The sequence below is a fragment of the Salvelinus fontinalis genome, chromosome 9 (assembly GCF_029448725.1).
Source record: "Salvelinus fontinalis isolate EN_2023a chromosome 9, ASM2944872v1, whole genome shotgun sequence".
Lineage (NCBI taxonomy): Eukaryota > Metazoa > Chordata > Actinopteri > Salmoniformes > Salmonidae > Salvelinus > Salvelinus fontinalis.
The window spans coordinates 49,724,017-49,741,118 of NC_074673.1; the positions used below are offsets into that span (position 1 = coordinate 49,724,017).

At 40.4% G+C, this 17,102-nt stretch overlaps 1 protein-coding gene across 1 annotated transcript in view; it reads left to right on the forward strand.

The window, feature by feature from the left end:
* The first annotated feature begins 9,183 nt into the window (after positions 1-9,183).
* The window catches only part of zgc:113516 (uncharacterized protein LOC541449 homolog), a 29,913-nt gene continuing 21,994 nt past the window's right edge, over positions 9,184-17,102 (forward strand). The window contains exons 1-3 of the mRNA XM_055934722.1: positions 9,184-9,748; positions 13,403-13,665; positions 16,753-16,893. Coding sequence (XP_055790697.1) covers positions 9,608-9,748; positions 13,403-13,665; positions 16,753-16,893 — 545 coding nt within the window. The 5' untranslated portion in view covers positions 9,184-9,607. The remainder of the gene's footprint in view (positions 9,749-13,402; positions 13,666-16,752; positions 16,894-17,102) is intronic.

The window sequence follows — 17,102 nt, forward strand, 5'->3', positions numbered from 1 at the left end:
TTTGGCTGGGCGGCCAGCTTTAAGAAGGGTCTTGGTGGTTCCAAACTTCTTCCATTTAAGAATGATGGAGGCCACTGTGTTCTTGGGGACTTTCAATGCTGCAGAAATGTTGGTACCCTTCCCCAGATCTGTGTCTCGACACAAGCCTGTCTCGGCACTCTACGGACAATTACTTCGACCTCATGGCTTGGTTGTTTGCTCTGACATGCACTGTCAACTGTGGGACCTTATATAGACAGGTGTGTGTCTTTCCAAATCATGTCTAATCAATTGAATTTACCATAGGTGGACTCCAATCAAGTGGTAGAAACATCTCAAGGATGATCAATGGAAACAGGATGCACCTGAGCTCAATTTCAAGTCTTATAGCAAAGGGTCTGAATACTTATGTAAATAAGGTATTTTTAAAAAAAAATCTTCTACATTTGCAAACATTTTGGGGTATTATGTGTAGATTGCTGAGGAAACCTTTATATTTAATCCATTTTAGAATAAGGCTGTAACGTAACAAAATGTGGAAAAAGTTGAGAGGTCTGAATACTTTCCGAAAGCACTGTATATGCCATATCAATTAATAAGGCTGCTGTAACAGATCAGAATGTTTAGCTTAAAATATTGATAAACTGTTTCTTCACATTTTAGTTGCAGCATTGTACACACTGAAATAGGCCCACTCATGATCATGAATGTTCCAAAGTGCAATTTGTAGGAAAACTCTGTTCTAAAATGTGCACGGTTTCATGGACAAATATCTGTTAGACAATTTAGAAAGAGGGGGGATTTAAAGATGCCTACCTGTTAAAATGATATCATGATTATTTGCATCAATCCAGTGGCCATTTATTTTGCAAACTCCAACAGTTCTAGGTGGCTGCACACTTGAATTAAATGGTAGCTACACTCAAAAATCAACATTTCTTAGATTTGTCCAAAATCTTAAAAGTGGTCTGCTGATGTGGTTAAAGCACTGTTATGACTTGAAACATACAATTTTGTTGTTTTTCAGTCAAATAATTATGACTTTGAGTGCGAAAACCTGTAAAAAAAATAAAAAAAATGAAAACTGTGAATTTCTGTCTCAGCTGACAGAATAATTTATCTGATTTAGGTCACTGTTTCTCATCAAATTTTTCACACCGGGCACCTTTCTATTGCCAGGCGCAGGCCTTTTAGATTTTTTTGTTGGCAAAATTAGAGTATACCCACTTCTCCAAGCATCAGTACACCACTGATTATTTGTCCTGAAGAGGGCACTCTATACATGGCTTTATTAAGCCTATCTACAGAAAGACTGGACACTATAAACCAATGCAACTACACCAGGGCAAAAAAATATGCACTGGCCATATATAGTAGGCTACTGTTATGTGAAGTGTCATGGTAGGGTGTTCGGTGTCGTGACAAACATTAAATGCTATGCCCAAATGTAAAGCAAGTGCCGTGTGTTATTTTATATTTTTGCAAAGTGTAACCTATTCCCCAAGCTCTTGTCATTCAAATGTTTTCAGAGACACTAAATAAACATGGCAGTTTACAAAGTAGCGCTTCGTAGCTACATTTTTAACCTTAACCTCTATGCTAACCACAAGCCTTGTTTACTTATATTTTATATTTGAGATTCTTCAAATAGCTACCCTTTGCCATGATGACAGCTTTGCACACTCTTGGCATGTACAAAACGTGCTGTAATTTCTAAAAGGTTCACCCAATATGGATGAAAATAACCAACAATTAAAGCTGACAGTCTGCACTTTAACCTTACAGTCATTTTATCATTTAAAATCCAAAGTGCTGGAGTACAGAGTCAAAACAACAAAACATGTGTGACTGTCCCAATACTTTGAGCTCACTGTAAGTCTGGTTGCACATCTGATTGGCAAACTTACTGTAAATTGAGAAATTATGTGACTAAACTGAACGAAAATAAGATTACATTATTTTTTTGGAACCAAGATAAATGACAATGTATGATGGAAAAAGCTGAGGAATGTTTAAATGGAATTATGGGCCGATAGACTAATTCAACTCCATCTTTCATTGAATCAGATGGCTCATTTATCACAAAACCTTTTGATGTTGCCAATTACTTGAATAATTATTTAATTGGCAAAGTAGGAAAACTTAGGCATGAAATGCCAACAACAAACTGTGAGCCATCATTTTCATATATAAAATACCTAATAATGTAATTTAATTTTGAATTCTGTAAAGTTAGTGGGTGATGTGGAAAAAATATTGTTTTCCATCAATAATGAAAAACCACCTGATATTGAAAACGTATATGGTACCATAACCGGTAACCACAAAAACATTGTGTTATGGCTTTTCAACCTCTGCCATATTGTGGATTCAGAGCTTTCTATCTAATAGAACACAGAGGGTTTTCTTTCATGGAAGCTTCTTATTTGTGGTGTACCGCAGGTCAGCTCTCTTTTCCCTCTACTCTTTACTATGTTTACTAATGACCTGCCACTGGCATTAAACAAAGCCTGTCTGTCTATGTATGTTGATGATGCAACCCTATGGTCAGCAACCACAGCTAGTGAAATCATTGCTAAATAAATAGTTGCAGACAGTTTTAGAATGGGTGGCCAGTAATAAACTAGTCCTGAACATCTCTAAAACTAAGAGCATTGTATTTGGTACAAAGTTCTAGAACTCCTCTGAATCGGATCATTAATAATGTGGCTGTTGATCAAGTTCATGAGACTAAATTACTTGGTGTTACCTCGGATTGTAAACTGTCATGGTCAAAACCTATTGATTCAATGGTTGTAAAGACGAGGAGAGGTCTGTCGAGATAAAGAGATCTCTGATAAAGAGAGCTCAGATTTTTTTTTTTACACCACACTCCAAAAAGAAAGTCCTGCAGGCTCTAGTTTTATTTGATCTTGATTATTGTCCAGTCATATGGTCAGGTGCTGCAAAGAAGAAAAACTGAATCTGGCCAAGAACAGAGAGGCACATCTTGTTTTTCACTGTAATCATATCAAAACCATGCATACCAGTATCTCTTAGCTAAAAGTAGAGGAGAGATTGACTGCATCACTTATTGCCAAATTGCTTGTAATAGTCAACTTACACACAACTCTGACACACACACTTACCCCATCAGACATGCTAATAGGGGTCTTTCCACAGCCCCCAAATCCAGAACAAATTCAAGAAAACGTACAGTATTATATACAGTGCTTTTAAAAAGTATTCACACCCCTTGTCTTTTCCATATTTTGTTGTGTTACAGCCTGAATTAAACGTGTATTACATTTAGATTGTTGTGTCACTGTGTCACCCCATAATGTCAATTTTTACAGATTAATTAAAAATGAAAAGCTGAAATGTATTTAACCCCTTTGTAATGGTAAGCCTAAATAAGTTCAGGAGTAAAAATGTTGCATGGACTCACTCTGTGTGCAATAATAGTATTTAACATGATTTTTGAATGACTGCCTCATCTATGTACCCGACACATACAATTATCTGTAAGGTCCCTAAGTGGAGCAGTGAATTTCAAACACAGATTCAACCACATAGTCCAGGGAGGTTTTCCAATGCCTCGCAAAGAAGGGCACCTAAAAAAAGCAGACATTGAGGATTTCCCATTGAGCATGGTGAAATTATTAATTACGCTTTGGATGGTGTATCAATACACCCAGTCATTACAAAGATACAGGCGTCTTTCCTAACTCAGTTGCCCGAGAGGAAGGAAACCACTCAGGGATTTCATCGTGAGGGCACTGGTGACTTTAAAACAGTTAAAGAATTTAATCGCTGTGATTAGAGAAAACTGACGATGGATCAACAACATTGTAGTTACTCCACAAAACTAACCTAAATTACAGAGTGAAAAGACGGAAGACTGTACAGAATACAAAATATTTTCCAAAACATGCATCCTGTTTGCAATAAGTCACTAATGTACAACTGCAAAAAATGTGGCAAAGGAAATTAACTTCATGTCCTGAATACAAATGTTGTTTGGGGCAAATCCAACACATCACTGAGTACCACTCTTCATATTTTCAAGCATAGTGGTGACTGCATCATGTTATGCGTGTGCTTGTCATCGGTAACGCCTAGGGAGTTTTTTAGGATAAAAATTAATGGAATCGAACTAAACACAGGCAAAATCCTAGAGGAAAACCTGGTTCATTCTGCGTTCCAACAGACACTGGGAGAAAAATTCACCTTTCAGCAGGACAATAACCTAAAACACAAGACCAAATATACAATGGAGTTGCTTACCAAGATGACATTGAATGTTCCTGAGTGGCCTAGTTACAATTTTGACTTAAATCGGCTTGAAAATTTATGGCAAGACTTGAAAATGTCTGTCTAGCAATGCTCAACAACCAACTTAACAGAACATGAAGAATGTTTTAAAGAATAATGTGCAAATATTGTACAATTGAGGTGTACAAAACTCTAAGAGATTTATCCAGAAAGACTAACAGCTGTTATCACTGCCAAAGGTGTATTATACTTATGTAATCAATATATATGAATGTTTTAGATCTTCATAATTTTTTACAAATGTAAAAATGTTTGTCCACTATGATATTATATAGTATTTTGTGAGTATTTTGTGTAGAAAATTTATGAAAAATTACAATTAAATCAATTTTAATCCCACCTTGTAAACACAACAAAATGAGGAAAAAGTCAAGGGATATGAATACTTCCTGAAGTACAGTCACAGCCAAAAGTTTTGAGAATGACAGAAATATAAATGTTCACAATGTCACGTTCCTGACCTATTTCTGTTAGTTTGTTATATGTGTTAGTTGGTCAGGACGTGAGTTTGGGTGGGCATTCTATGTTTTCTGTTTCTATGTTGGTTTATGGGTTGCCTGGTATGGCTCTTAATTAGAGGCAGGTGTTTGGCGTTCCTCTAATTAAGAGTCATATTTAGGTAGGTGTTTTCACAGTGTTCGTGGTGGGTGATTGTCTCCTGTGTTTGTGTATGTCGTTGCACCACACGGGACTGTTTTCGGTTTGTTTGTTCATCGTTCATTTTTGTGTAGCCTATTTTCTCTATTCGTGCGTTCTTCATGTTTTATGTAAGTTCGTCATCTAGGTCTGTCTACACCGTTTATTTGTTTTGTTAGTATATTAGTCGAGTTCGTGTTTTTTTCTTTAATAAATCATGTCTACAAACTCAGCTGCATTTTGTTTCAATCCCTGCTCCTCCTCTTCTGATGAAGAGGAAGAGGAAAGCCGTTACACACAAAGTCTGCTGCCTCAGTTTGTATGATGGCAATTTGCATATACTCCAGAATGTTATGAAGAGTGATCAGATGAATTGCAATTAATTGCAAAGTCCCTCTTTGCCATGCAAATGAACTGATTCCCTCAAAAAACATTTCCACTGCATTTCAGCCCTGCCACAAAAGGACCAGCTGACATCATGTCAGTGATTCTGTTGTTAACACAGGTGTAAGTGTTGACGAGGACAAGGCTGGAGATCACTCTGTCATGCTGATTGAGTTCGAATAACAGACTGGAAGCTTCAAAAGGAGGGTGGTGCTTGGAATCATTGTTCTTCCTCTGTCAACCATGGTTACCTGCAAGGAAACAGGTGACAAAATAATTGCTTTGCACAAAAAGGGCTTCACAGGCAAGGGTATTGCTGCCAGTAAGATTGCACCTAAATCAACCATTTATCGGATCATCAAGAACTTCAAGGAGAGAGGTTCAATTGTTGTGAAGAAGGATTCAGGGCTCCCAAGAAAGTCCAGCAAGCGCCAGAACCGTCTCCTAATGTTGATTCAGCTGCGAGATCGGGGCACCACCAGTACAGAGCTTGCTCAGGAATGGCCACAGGCAGGTGTGAGTGCATCTGCACGCACAGTGAGGCGAAGACTTTTGGAGGATGGCCTGGTGTCAAGAAAGGAAGCAAAGAAGCCAATTCTCTCCAGGAAAAACATCAGGGACAGACTGATATTCTGCAAAAGGTACATGGATTGGACTGCTGAGGACTAGGGTATAGTCATTTTCTTTGATGAATCCCCTTTCTGATTGTTTGGGGCACCTGGAAAAAAACTTGTCCGGAGAAGACAAGGTGAGCACTACCATCAGTCCTGTGTCATGCCAACAGTAAAGCATCCTGAGACCATTCATGTGTGGGGTTGCTTCTCAGCCAAGGGTGTGGGCTCACACACAATTTTGCCTAAGAACACAGCCATGAATAAAGAATGGTACCAACACATCTTCCGAGAGCAACTTCTCCCAACCATCCAGGAACAGTCTGGTGACGAACAATGCCTTTTCCAGCATGATGGAGCACCTTGCCATGAGGCTAAAGTGTAGACTAAGTTGCTCGGGGAACAAAACATCGATATTATGGGTCCATGACCAGGAAACTCCCCAGAACTTAATCCCATTGAGAACTTGTGGTCAATCCTCAAGAGGTGGGTCGACAAACAAAAACCAACAAATTCTGACAAACTCCAAGCATTGATTATGCAGGAATGGGCTGCCCACAGGCAGGATGTGGCCCAGAAGTTAAATGACAGCATGCCAGGGCAGATTGCAGAGGTCTTGAAAAAGAAGCGTCAACACTGCAAATATTGACTCTTTGCATCAACTTCATGTAACTGTCAATAAAAGCCTTTGATACTTATGAAATGCTTGTAATTATACTTCAGTATTCCATAGTAACATCTGACAAAAATATCGAAAGACACTGAAGCAGCAAACTTTGTGGAAATTAATATTTGTGTCATTCTCAAAACTTTTGGCCACGACTGTATATGAGATTTGGTTGCATTGTCAGCTAAACACAATTCAATATTACTTTTGTAATACAGTAAATAGTCTACAGTTAAGGCTATCTTACAAACAAATGTAACATTCGATCTTAAAATGCGTAACACATTCATGGCCACCTTTTGAGGTTACTGTAACTAAAAATGTCTTCTTATGTAATCATATAAAGTGCGCATGATCAAGATAGCATGGCATGCATAGGTCGTCACAGGTTTGTGGAGATCTTCACAACTGCTGTAACAATCTGCGCAACATCTGAACGGCATTGATCACAATGTCTTTTTAATGTCATCTCAACTGCGTTCCAGGTCATTTGGTTCTGCTAGATGAAGCACAGTGATAATAATCTGTTGTATGAATAAACAAAATATCTGACATATTCCCATTTGAATTTTGCTGTGCTTTTAAATGTTTGAAAACGCATTGAAAGACATTTGGGTGACAGCTAAACCAAAAATCAGACGGCGTTTTTTTCCATTGGAATTTGGTTGTGCTTTTAGATTGTTGAAAGGATAGTGGTGAAAACAAATTGGAAATTCAACTAACTTTCAGCTGCCTATTTGAGTGGGTGAATATAGGTTGTAATCTCATTGATCAACGCCTCAATGAGAGGGGGGGTAGTGACGAAGTGAAAGTCTGTGAGAAAAAGTGATGGAAAGACAGAAAAGAAAGTGTGTTTGTGTGTGTCTGTCTTTGTATATGTGTCTGTGTACCCCCCAGTACCCTTTATACTGTTCTTCTAAATAATTTATGTATACACTCATATCTCTCAGTACACAACTTCTTTGATGCCCTTTGATGACAACTGAATTTAATTTGCTTCTAAAAGCCTAGAAAATATTGAATTCATGATTATCAGCACATTCTTGACTTCTAAGCAATTACTGTAATTATGTAAATGTAGAACTTTGGACCACGTTCTGAATAATTAAAAATGGAAACAGACTGTTATTCAATATGGTAGAATGTTAAAGGGGAAGTTTAGGTTTTTACAACTGGATGTTAGATGACTCCTCACCCTAAATGGAGAAACTGTAATGCGTGGTTCAGGTTTTTTTCAAACAGAAAACCGAACCATCTAACATCAAGTAGTAAAAACTTCCCCTTTAACATATTCCATGGTAGTGAACTAGCGTGATTAGTCATGCTGAAAGGATGCTAAATGATTTTATGTTTAAATACGTTTTAAAGAACACCACAGAGATGGCTATGTATAATGGTGCCGGAGGAGATGGCTGCCGTTTTACGGTCTCCTAACCAATTGTACTATTGTGTATGTTTTTTTTGTTGCGTTATTTGAAACTTATTTTGTTCATAATGTTTCTGCCACCGTCTCTAATGATAGAAAATAGCTTCTAGATATCAGGACATTGATTACTCACCTCGTACTGGACGAACGAGTTGGACGCAAAGGATTTACTTCAGACACTCGACAAGCCCCAAATCCCTGTGATTCGCATGAGAAAGAGACAGAGATATCGGGGACGTAGGTCGGGTGCCTTGTAAGGATTCGAAAGTCCTACAGCTGCACCATCGAGAGCATCCTGAGCGGCCTCTGACCGTAAGGCACTACAGAGGGTAGTGCATACAGTCCAGTACATCACTGGGGCCAAGCGTTCTGCCATCCAGGACCTCTATACCAGGCGGTGTCAGAGGAAGGCCCTAAAAATTGTCAAAGACTCCAAGCGACCCTAGTCAGACTGTTCTCTCTGCTACCGCACAGCAAGAAGTACCGGAGCGCCAAATCTAGGTGCAAAAGGCTTTTTAACAGCTTCTACCCCCAAGCCATAAGACTCCCGAACAGCTAGTCAAATGGCTACCCAGACTATCTGCATTGCCCCCCTCTTTTATGCTGCTGCTACTCTCTATTATCAATGCATAGTCACTTTAACTCTACCTACATGAACATACTGTATTACCTCAATTACCTCGACTAACCGGTGTCGACTAACCGCACATTGTCTCTGTACCGGTACTCCCTGTATATAGCCTCGCTGCTATTATTTTACTGCTTCTCTTTAATTATTTGTTATTTTTATTTTATACTTTTACTTAAATCTGTGTTGTTGATTAAGGGCTTGTAAGCATTTCACTGTAAGGTCTACACCTGTTGTATTAGGCACCATTTTTTTGAAATTTGATTTTACTCAGACAGTCCCCTTGGTAAAACATCTTTGCAATCACCCCAGCCAACTCTATCAAAAATCTTCTTCACCCATCGCACACAATCTGCAGCACATTAGTGATTTCCGCCTGCAGTCAAAGGTACATGTTCTAGACAGGCGGCCACACAAATTGTTAACATTTAGCCCATATCTGTAGTATGTTTTAGCTTTGGTTGTGCCTAGAGTCAGTGATGGTTAATGTGTAACCCCCACAAACAAACTGAACCTTGATTCGTGGAGATGCCCAGAGGAACATTGTGCTTTGATAAGCCAGCTGGTGTTGCGTGCTGAGTCACTGGACACACGACTGGACAAATAAGTGACAAGTTAGCACATATAATGACAGTTTGACTGGGCCCACAGCACCGCAAGACAACGCTGTGTCTGAACACCGTCTGAAAAGCGCATGTTGGACTGAGAATATTTGGACCTCACTTTTACATCACTTGGTTGATCAACACTCAACTTGGAACTCACTACTACTACTACTAGTTGGTCGGAACACCGCTCAACTTGTTCTAAATACTACTCCACTACACTATCTTGGTTGGACTACCACTCAACTTGGTCTGGTCAACGTGGTCTAAAAACGACTTAAACAGCTTGGGCTGACTACCGCTGACCAAGTTTCAGACTCTGACCCATCTTGAGTAGTAACCCTGCTTCAGGTGGTCATGGATTGTGGCTCTAAATGCCCCAGGGGTCAGCTCCTGCACCTGGATGTGTGTGTGGATGAGCAGAAGCCTCGCGGCGGTGTCCTAGAGCTCCTCGGGAGACTGAGGCCCCAGTGGAAGCCACAGGACATCAAGATGAAGGTAAGTGAAGGGATCAAATTGTCACATCAGTATGCCAATGGGCAAAACTGGTTGAAATGATGTTGTAATGCTGTAATTTCAACCAGTTTTGCCTGTTGGAATGTAAGCGAGAAGTATTAGTATTCTGAGAAGTGAGTAGTATTAACCCCTAGTTTTGTTCTCGTGTGCATCAGACCTTGAACATGTTTCAATGAAAAAACATTCCCCTCAATCTTCAACCAGACACTCAGAGGTAACAACTTCAGCAATAAGGTCATAGAAAACCATAGGAATCGCGTAGAACGTCTGTCCTCAGCTAACATAGCTTCTCTTAAGGTCTCCATTCGTGTGTGCAAACAGTGGGGCAATCTCCCAGAGAAATAGGATCTATATTTGTCAGGGTCACAGTGGAGCGGGACTGACCTCTCAATCTAGAACAGGTCTAGTTTAAGCACACAGAGAGATGAACGCTACCCCCCAGATTTCCCCCTCAAGCCCTCTCAATCAGTATTGAGGCTAGGTTTGTGGGGACTCTGAGCAAAAATATTAAACCAAAAATAGACACTCTTGGTTCATAAAGACGAAGCTGTTCAGAAACGACAGAAAAGTGGGTATATAGACATCTCCGAGAAATTCTCAAAAAGTAGGCAGCATAGCCTCTCAAACTCTCTGGATTGAATTAAAGCTTTTCTGTCCGGTTCAAATGCCTTTGCTCTGTCAATCTCAACTCCTAGACAGACATTGTTTAACATAATTCAGAGGCCAAGTTGAATAGATATGAGTCAGAATAAATTAGGGAGAGAGACTTTTCAGTCAGTTGGATAGAGAAATGATCCTAAGCAGAGCTTAGACCAAGACATCTAGTTTCACTGACTGGGCTGTGTTCATTAGACACGAAACCGAATAAAACATCCTGAAACCGGAAGGGACTGCCTAGACTTAATGTACGTTTTCCGTGGCAAAGATGGAAGAATTCTTACAGTTCTCCAATTCATCCAATTCATTTAGTGGTCCTCATACCTCTATTGAAGTATGAAACAGATAGCATAATAATCTCTTAAACTCAATAAAAAAAAGACATCTATTCAAACGAGACAAACACCTCTCCTTAAACCAGGCCCCGTGTTTTGGGAACAGGAATACAACTAATTGTTCTTTTAAAGTTGGATCTAGTATGTCTTGTACTACACAAAGCATGTGTTCCATCAAATGTGAGTTCACAACAGCATGAAGGCTACAGTGGCATTGGTGAATGGTGCTCACCACATTGTGCAAACCCAGAACCAAATGGTGTGTATACTGGCCAGCTAACAATTGTTCTAAGAGTCAACTCAAGTTTGCGACAACATTTGTGATTGCTATCCAACAAAAGGCAGATTCTCGCTAGAATACACCCCCACACAAACGGTTTGTAAATGCATGGTCCTTCATGTTCAAGAATAGGTTATGGGTTTGCTCTCTTTGTCCCACATAACACACCGGTTTGATGACAAAAGCCTGTCGTATTTTATTACAATAGCCTATCTTGTGTCAGCTGTGGCATGTTTGTTCAAATGGCTCTCAATCCAGCGCTATGAATACTTCATCAAATGTCAAGGTGACCATGTTTGTTCTCTGCCACTCTCGATGAAACATTGTGTTAGATGCAGTCCCTTCGGGGTTTGAGGAGCCCTTGGGGGACAGTGGGAGTGAGAGAACGCTGGAGCAGGCAGTGAAAGGAAACAAACGTACATTGATGTGCATGTGGAAGGTCTGATATTGCTTACCATGACCACATCATAACCACTGAACATTTTCCAGTCGGTGCTCAATAATGAAAGTGGCCTGTAGGATTTGTCCTTGAAATTGTCCCAATCCGTTACATAATACACTGGAGTGACTATAAATGCTTACAAGCTGGATGTTTTAATGTTTCATTTGAATAGTTCCTCAAATTAAAGGGATATTTCACTCAAATTACAAAATGACATTAGTTACCTTACCCTGTAAGCAGTCTATGGACAATGTAAGACAGCAGTCAATGCTATGGTTTTGTTTATCTGGCCACTTTCTGCAGGGAATTTGTATTTATTTGATTTTTATTTAACCTTTGTTTAAACTAGGCAAGGCAGTTAAGAACACATTCTTGACGGTAATGGTATGGAATTTTGGTGAACCATCCCTTTAATGAGAAGGACCATACCCCTCTCCCTCCCTGGACGAGTCTCCACCTGCTTTGAATAAGAGATGGGATTGTCTCTCTTTGGTTAGTCATGGCTAAATCATCACAACACTGTTATTCTTATTGTAGCGTAAAGTTGGGAGTCATAAACTATTGCGACCTGTCAAAATACCATCACAATATGAATACTGGCCCAATTGAACTGTTATGCAATTACTTTAAACAGGAACTTATGACTTGACGTTAGGATACACGTGTTATATTTAATGTTTTGGTTTGTTACGGAACAGTATTTGCCCACGTGGAACAAACCACAGCACGGCAAACCTCTACTTCTTTTCATTTTTAATCTCATGCAGTTTGGACTTTTGTTTGGATTTGTTCTGATCTTTTTGTGTGCTTTTCTCCTCTCTTTCCTCATTCATCTTTTTATACATTTTTGGACTGTTGAGGAACAGAGATTGTGAGTCCACAGGCCTATCACCATAAACATACAAAACATCATTGATGTAGACATCATGTGTAAAAGTGATATAATCTGATTTAAAACAGGAGGAGTGGGAGACACTCACACATATCAGGTAGACAGTAGTGATGGGGGAGAAAATACAGTTACATACAGTTACATATTTGGATAGAATTGTTTACAATAAATTGTATCGTTTCGACATTTTCGCAATATAATTTTTTGTACTAGTTGGCTGTACCAAAACTCCAGTATTTTTTCTTCATAGCTTGTTCTCCATCTTCTTTTTAAATAGGGAGCCAGTTTGCTTTCAGCAGTTTTATTTCCATGACTAATTAAAACTCGTTTTCTCATGGCTCTCTCTTGTCCCTCTGCATCAGACATATGGTGAGCAATATGTTTGGAACATCGAATCGTAATATAATCACAGTGTCAAATCGCAATACATACATAATCGTGAGAATCCCAATACATATTGTATCGGCATCTTATATAATATCGTGAGGTCCCTGGAAATTTCCAGCCCTAGAAAACAGGTATACACATGGGTGGGCTGTGACGTCGCAGCTGAGCTTGCGCTGTTTGTGAAACCTCAGAGCAGGGAACTGACAGCTCATGAGGGGGTTAATATGAGGATGAGAGTCAGGATCGTTACCGGGCCTCCCGAGTGGCGCAGTGGTCTAAGGCACTGCATCTCAGTGCTACCTCTTCCACTAGAGATGCTGATTCGAGTCCAGGCTCTGTCGCAGCCAGCCACGACTGGAAGACTCATGGGGCGACGCACAATTGGCCCAGCGTCATCCGGGTTAGGGGAGGGTTTGGCCGGCAGGGATGTTCTTGTCCCATCGTGCATTAGCGCGTGGCACGGCTCTCCTGTGGCACGGCTCTCGACCTTCGCCTCTCTCGAGTCCGTAAGGGAGTTGCAGCGATGGGACAAGACTGTAACTACCAATTGGATACCACAAAATTGGGCAGAAAAAGGGGTAAAAAATTGGAAAAGATTGTTACCGCTATCAACACTATCCTGATATTGTTGTGTTGTGTTCAGGTATTCACAGAGGGCATCACCAACCAGCTGATGGGCTGCTTCGTGGGCTCGCTCCAGGAGTCAGGGGCCGTGCTGGTGCGTGTGTACGGGAGGATGACAGAGCTCTATGTGGACAGGGAGAGAGAGGTGGAGATGTTCCAGATACTCCACACTCACAACTGCGGCCCGCAGATCTACTGCAGCTTCCGGAACGGCATCTGCTACGAGTTTGTGAGGGGGAACGTGTTGGACGACACACTGCTCACACAGCCTGCCATCTATAGGTATCTGTGAAAAGTTCTAAATGTCTTACACATACTGTATATTTACGGTACAGATTTGAAGAACACAAATGAATGAATTTCATCATGTGACTTTCAAACAGTTAGAGTTTAATGGATGTGATGAGGCTGGATCAACAACATTGTAGTTCCTCCACAATACTAACATATATGACAGATTGAAAAGAAGGAAGCTTTTACAGAATACACATATTCCAAAACATGCATCCTGTTTCCAACAAGTCACTACAGTAATACTGCAAAGAAATGTGGCAAAGCAATTAACTTTTTCTCCTTAATACAAAGTGTTATGTATGGGGCAAATCCAATACAACACATCACTGAGTACCACTCTCCATTATTTTCAAGCATAGTGGTGGCTACATCATGTTATGGGTATGCTTGTAATCGTTAAGGACTGGGTAGTTTTTCAGGATAAAGAATTAACAGAATGGGCCTCCCGAGTGGTGCAGCGGTCTAAGGCACTGCATTGCAGTAATTAAGGCATCACTACAGACCTGGGTTCGTTCCCAGGCTGTGTCACAACCGGCCGTGACTGGGAGTCCCGTAGGGTGGCGCACAATTGGCACAGCGTCGTCCGGGTTAGTGGATGGTTTTGCTGGGGGGGTGGGGGGGGCTTCACTTGGCTCATTGCGCTCTAGTGACTCCTTGTGGTGGGCCATGCGCCTGCAGGATGAATTTGGTCGTCAGTTGAACGGTGTTTCCTCTAACACATTGGTGCAACTGGTTTCAGGGTTAAGCAGGCGGGTAAGAAGCAGGGTTTGGTGGGTCATGTTTGGGGAACGCATGACTCGACATTCGCCTTTCCCGAGCTCGTTGGGGAGTTGCAGCGATGAGATCGCAATTGCATATTACGAAATTGGGGTGAAAACGGGGGTTAAATACAAATATATATTTGTATTATATATATATATATATATATATATATATTTATATATATATATATATATATATATATATATATATATAATAAAAATAAACAGAATACAGCTAACCACAGGCGAAATCCTATAGGATTTCTTTATTTCAGTCTGCTTTCCACCAGGCACTGGGAGATGAATTCACCTTTCAGCAGCACAATAACCTAAAACACAAGTCTACACAGGAGTTGCTTACTAAGAAGACAACAAATGTTCCTGAGTGGCCGAGTTACAGTTTTGACTTAAATCTGCTTGAAAATCTATGGCAAGACTTTAAAATGGTAGTCTAGCAATGATCAACAACGCTCTTAGAGCTAAAGCTCTTAGAGACTTACCCAGAAAGACTGTCACACCTGTAATCACTGACAAAGGTGATTCGAACATAGCAAAAAGCTACGGACAATGTGTTTACGCGGAGTGGATCAGGGAAACCCAAGAGCAGACTCAGACGAGGAGACTGGGATGAAGTAACCAAGGTATTTATTGAAACACGGGGAAGATGGAGTGCAGGTCAGGGGAAGCTCGGACGGGTTGCAGGAAACCAGGTGCGGAGACTGAGGCTGGAGCGAGAGGGGTTGGGAATAAGTCAAGGGGTATGAATAGTTTCTGAAGGCACTTTAGTTCCAATGCAAATGTTCTAACTTTCGGCGAAGTGTCTTACGTCTTGAGCGTCAAATATCTTGATAAAAAGCATCAGGTAGGATTTAATCAATACACAAATCCGAATATAGTTTTATAAATATCTGAAATGACTTTGTTTTTCGTGAATTTGATTACATCATCTTGAGGTCTAGTCAAGAGATTGTGGTGCATGAACCTGGAAGTATGACGTAGGAACGCGCCACTCTCATAGGGCGCTGTAGCAGTGTCAATCCAGTGAGTCTCACATTGGATCTGAAAGTGAAGGATAACAGTGGAGCATGGGAATGGAGGAATGAGAGGGTTATCCTTCCATGTGTCTGGTGCGGGGGTCATGGGAGTACTCTGTCTTTTAGGAGTATCAGAGGAGAGGATAGGGTCGCTGAGACATCAGAGAACAAAACGATGTGAAGGCTTTCACAGGTTCTTAAAGGTTTTCTTTAGAGTAGCACCTGCTGGCTGGCTGTGTGTGTGTGTGTGTGTGTGTGTGCATGTGTGTGTTTGTTTGTTTTTACTTTATGTATGTCTCTCAGTGTGTGAGTCTGGGGCGGTGATTAAGATTTGGGTCTGGATAATGGTTTCTCAGTGGGTACCATTGTAAAGAGTATGTTTGTTGGACTCAAACTGTACTAATACCAACCAAACAATTACAGTCACATTTCTGTGTATTACCTTCAACCTTCTGACTTACTTTTACCGACCTCATTAAATATGCTCACTCTTCAATTCACTACCTCGCATGTGTGCAAATCAGTTAAATACTGTATATTGTGATTGTATTTAATGATATGTATTATGCCTATTATTTAATGTAAATCAGTTTCCTTAGATTTACTCCCTGGATACATTTCCTTTGATCCCCTGAACCAGTTTCCTTAGGTTGTCTAAACCAGTTTCCTTAGGTTCTCTAAACCAGCTTCCTTTGATCCCCTGAACCAGTTTCCTTAGGTTCTCTAAACCAGTTTCCTTAGGTTCGCTAAACCAGTTTCCTTAGGTTCTCTAAACAAGCTTCCTTTGATCCCCTGAACCAGCTTCCTTAGGTTCTCTAAACCAGCTTCCTTAGGTTCTCTAAACCAGTTTCCTTAGGTTCTCTAAACCGGCTTCCTTAGGTTTTACTCCCATTGATCAATTTTAACTCTGAACCAATTTCCTTAGGTTCTACACGTGATTGTAGGTCAACTCTCGATCAATTTCGTTAAATCCTACTGTTCACCGACCAGATTAATCATTATAGGAAAATAGTTCTGCCAAATTGAACCTCAAAATGTTGTGGATGAGGAGGACAAGAGATCTTTCACCATTAAGACTCAGCTGGAAAACAGACAGTACCTCACAGAGATTTTTGAATAAGTTATCTTACCTTCTTAATTGTGGGCGGAGTTGCTGTCTGGGTCCAAGCCGAGTCAAACAGGTCAAGAAGTCAAGTCGCTTTTTTTTTGTGTGCAATATCTTGGCTCTGTCTCATTTGTAGTTATGATATACAATTATACCATTTTTTTTCCTTCTGTAGATTGATTGCGACAGAAATGGGAAAAATCCACTCGATCAAGCTTGAATCGGACAACCCTGTGGAGAATATTCTGTGGAAGAAGATGGCCCAGTTTCTCAAACTTGTCCATAACGCTCAGAGCAACACAACAGCACCACATAGGTGAGTAAACACAACCCTATCTACTTAGAAACTTAAATGTTTTTTGTAAACCAAAGATTTGTAATAGTCGTTCACTTTCCTCCTCCTTTATTAGTTGTATTGATGGTGAAGTCTGACTCATTCAGCCAGTCGTTACTGTTGCTATTATGCTGCGTTCATAACCAAGTAGGAAGGTGGTATTTACCACATACAGCTGGGAAAAATTCAGT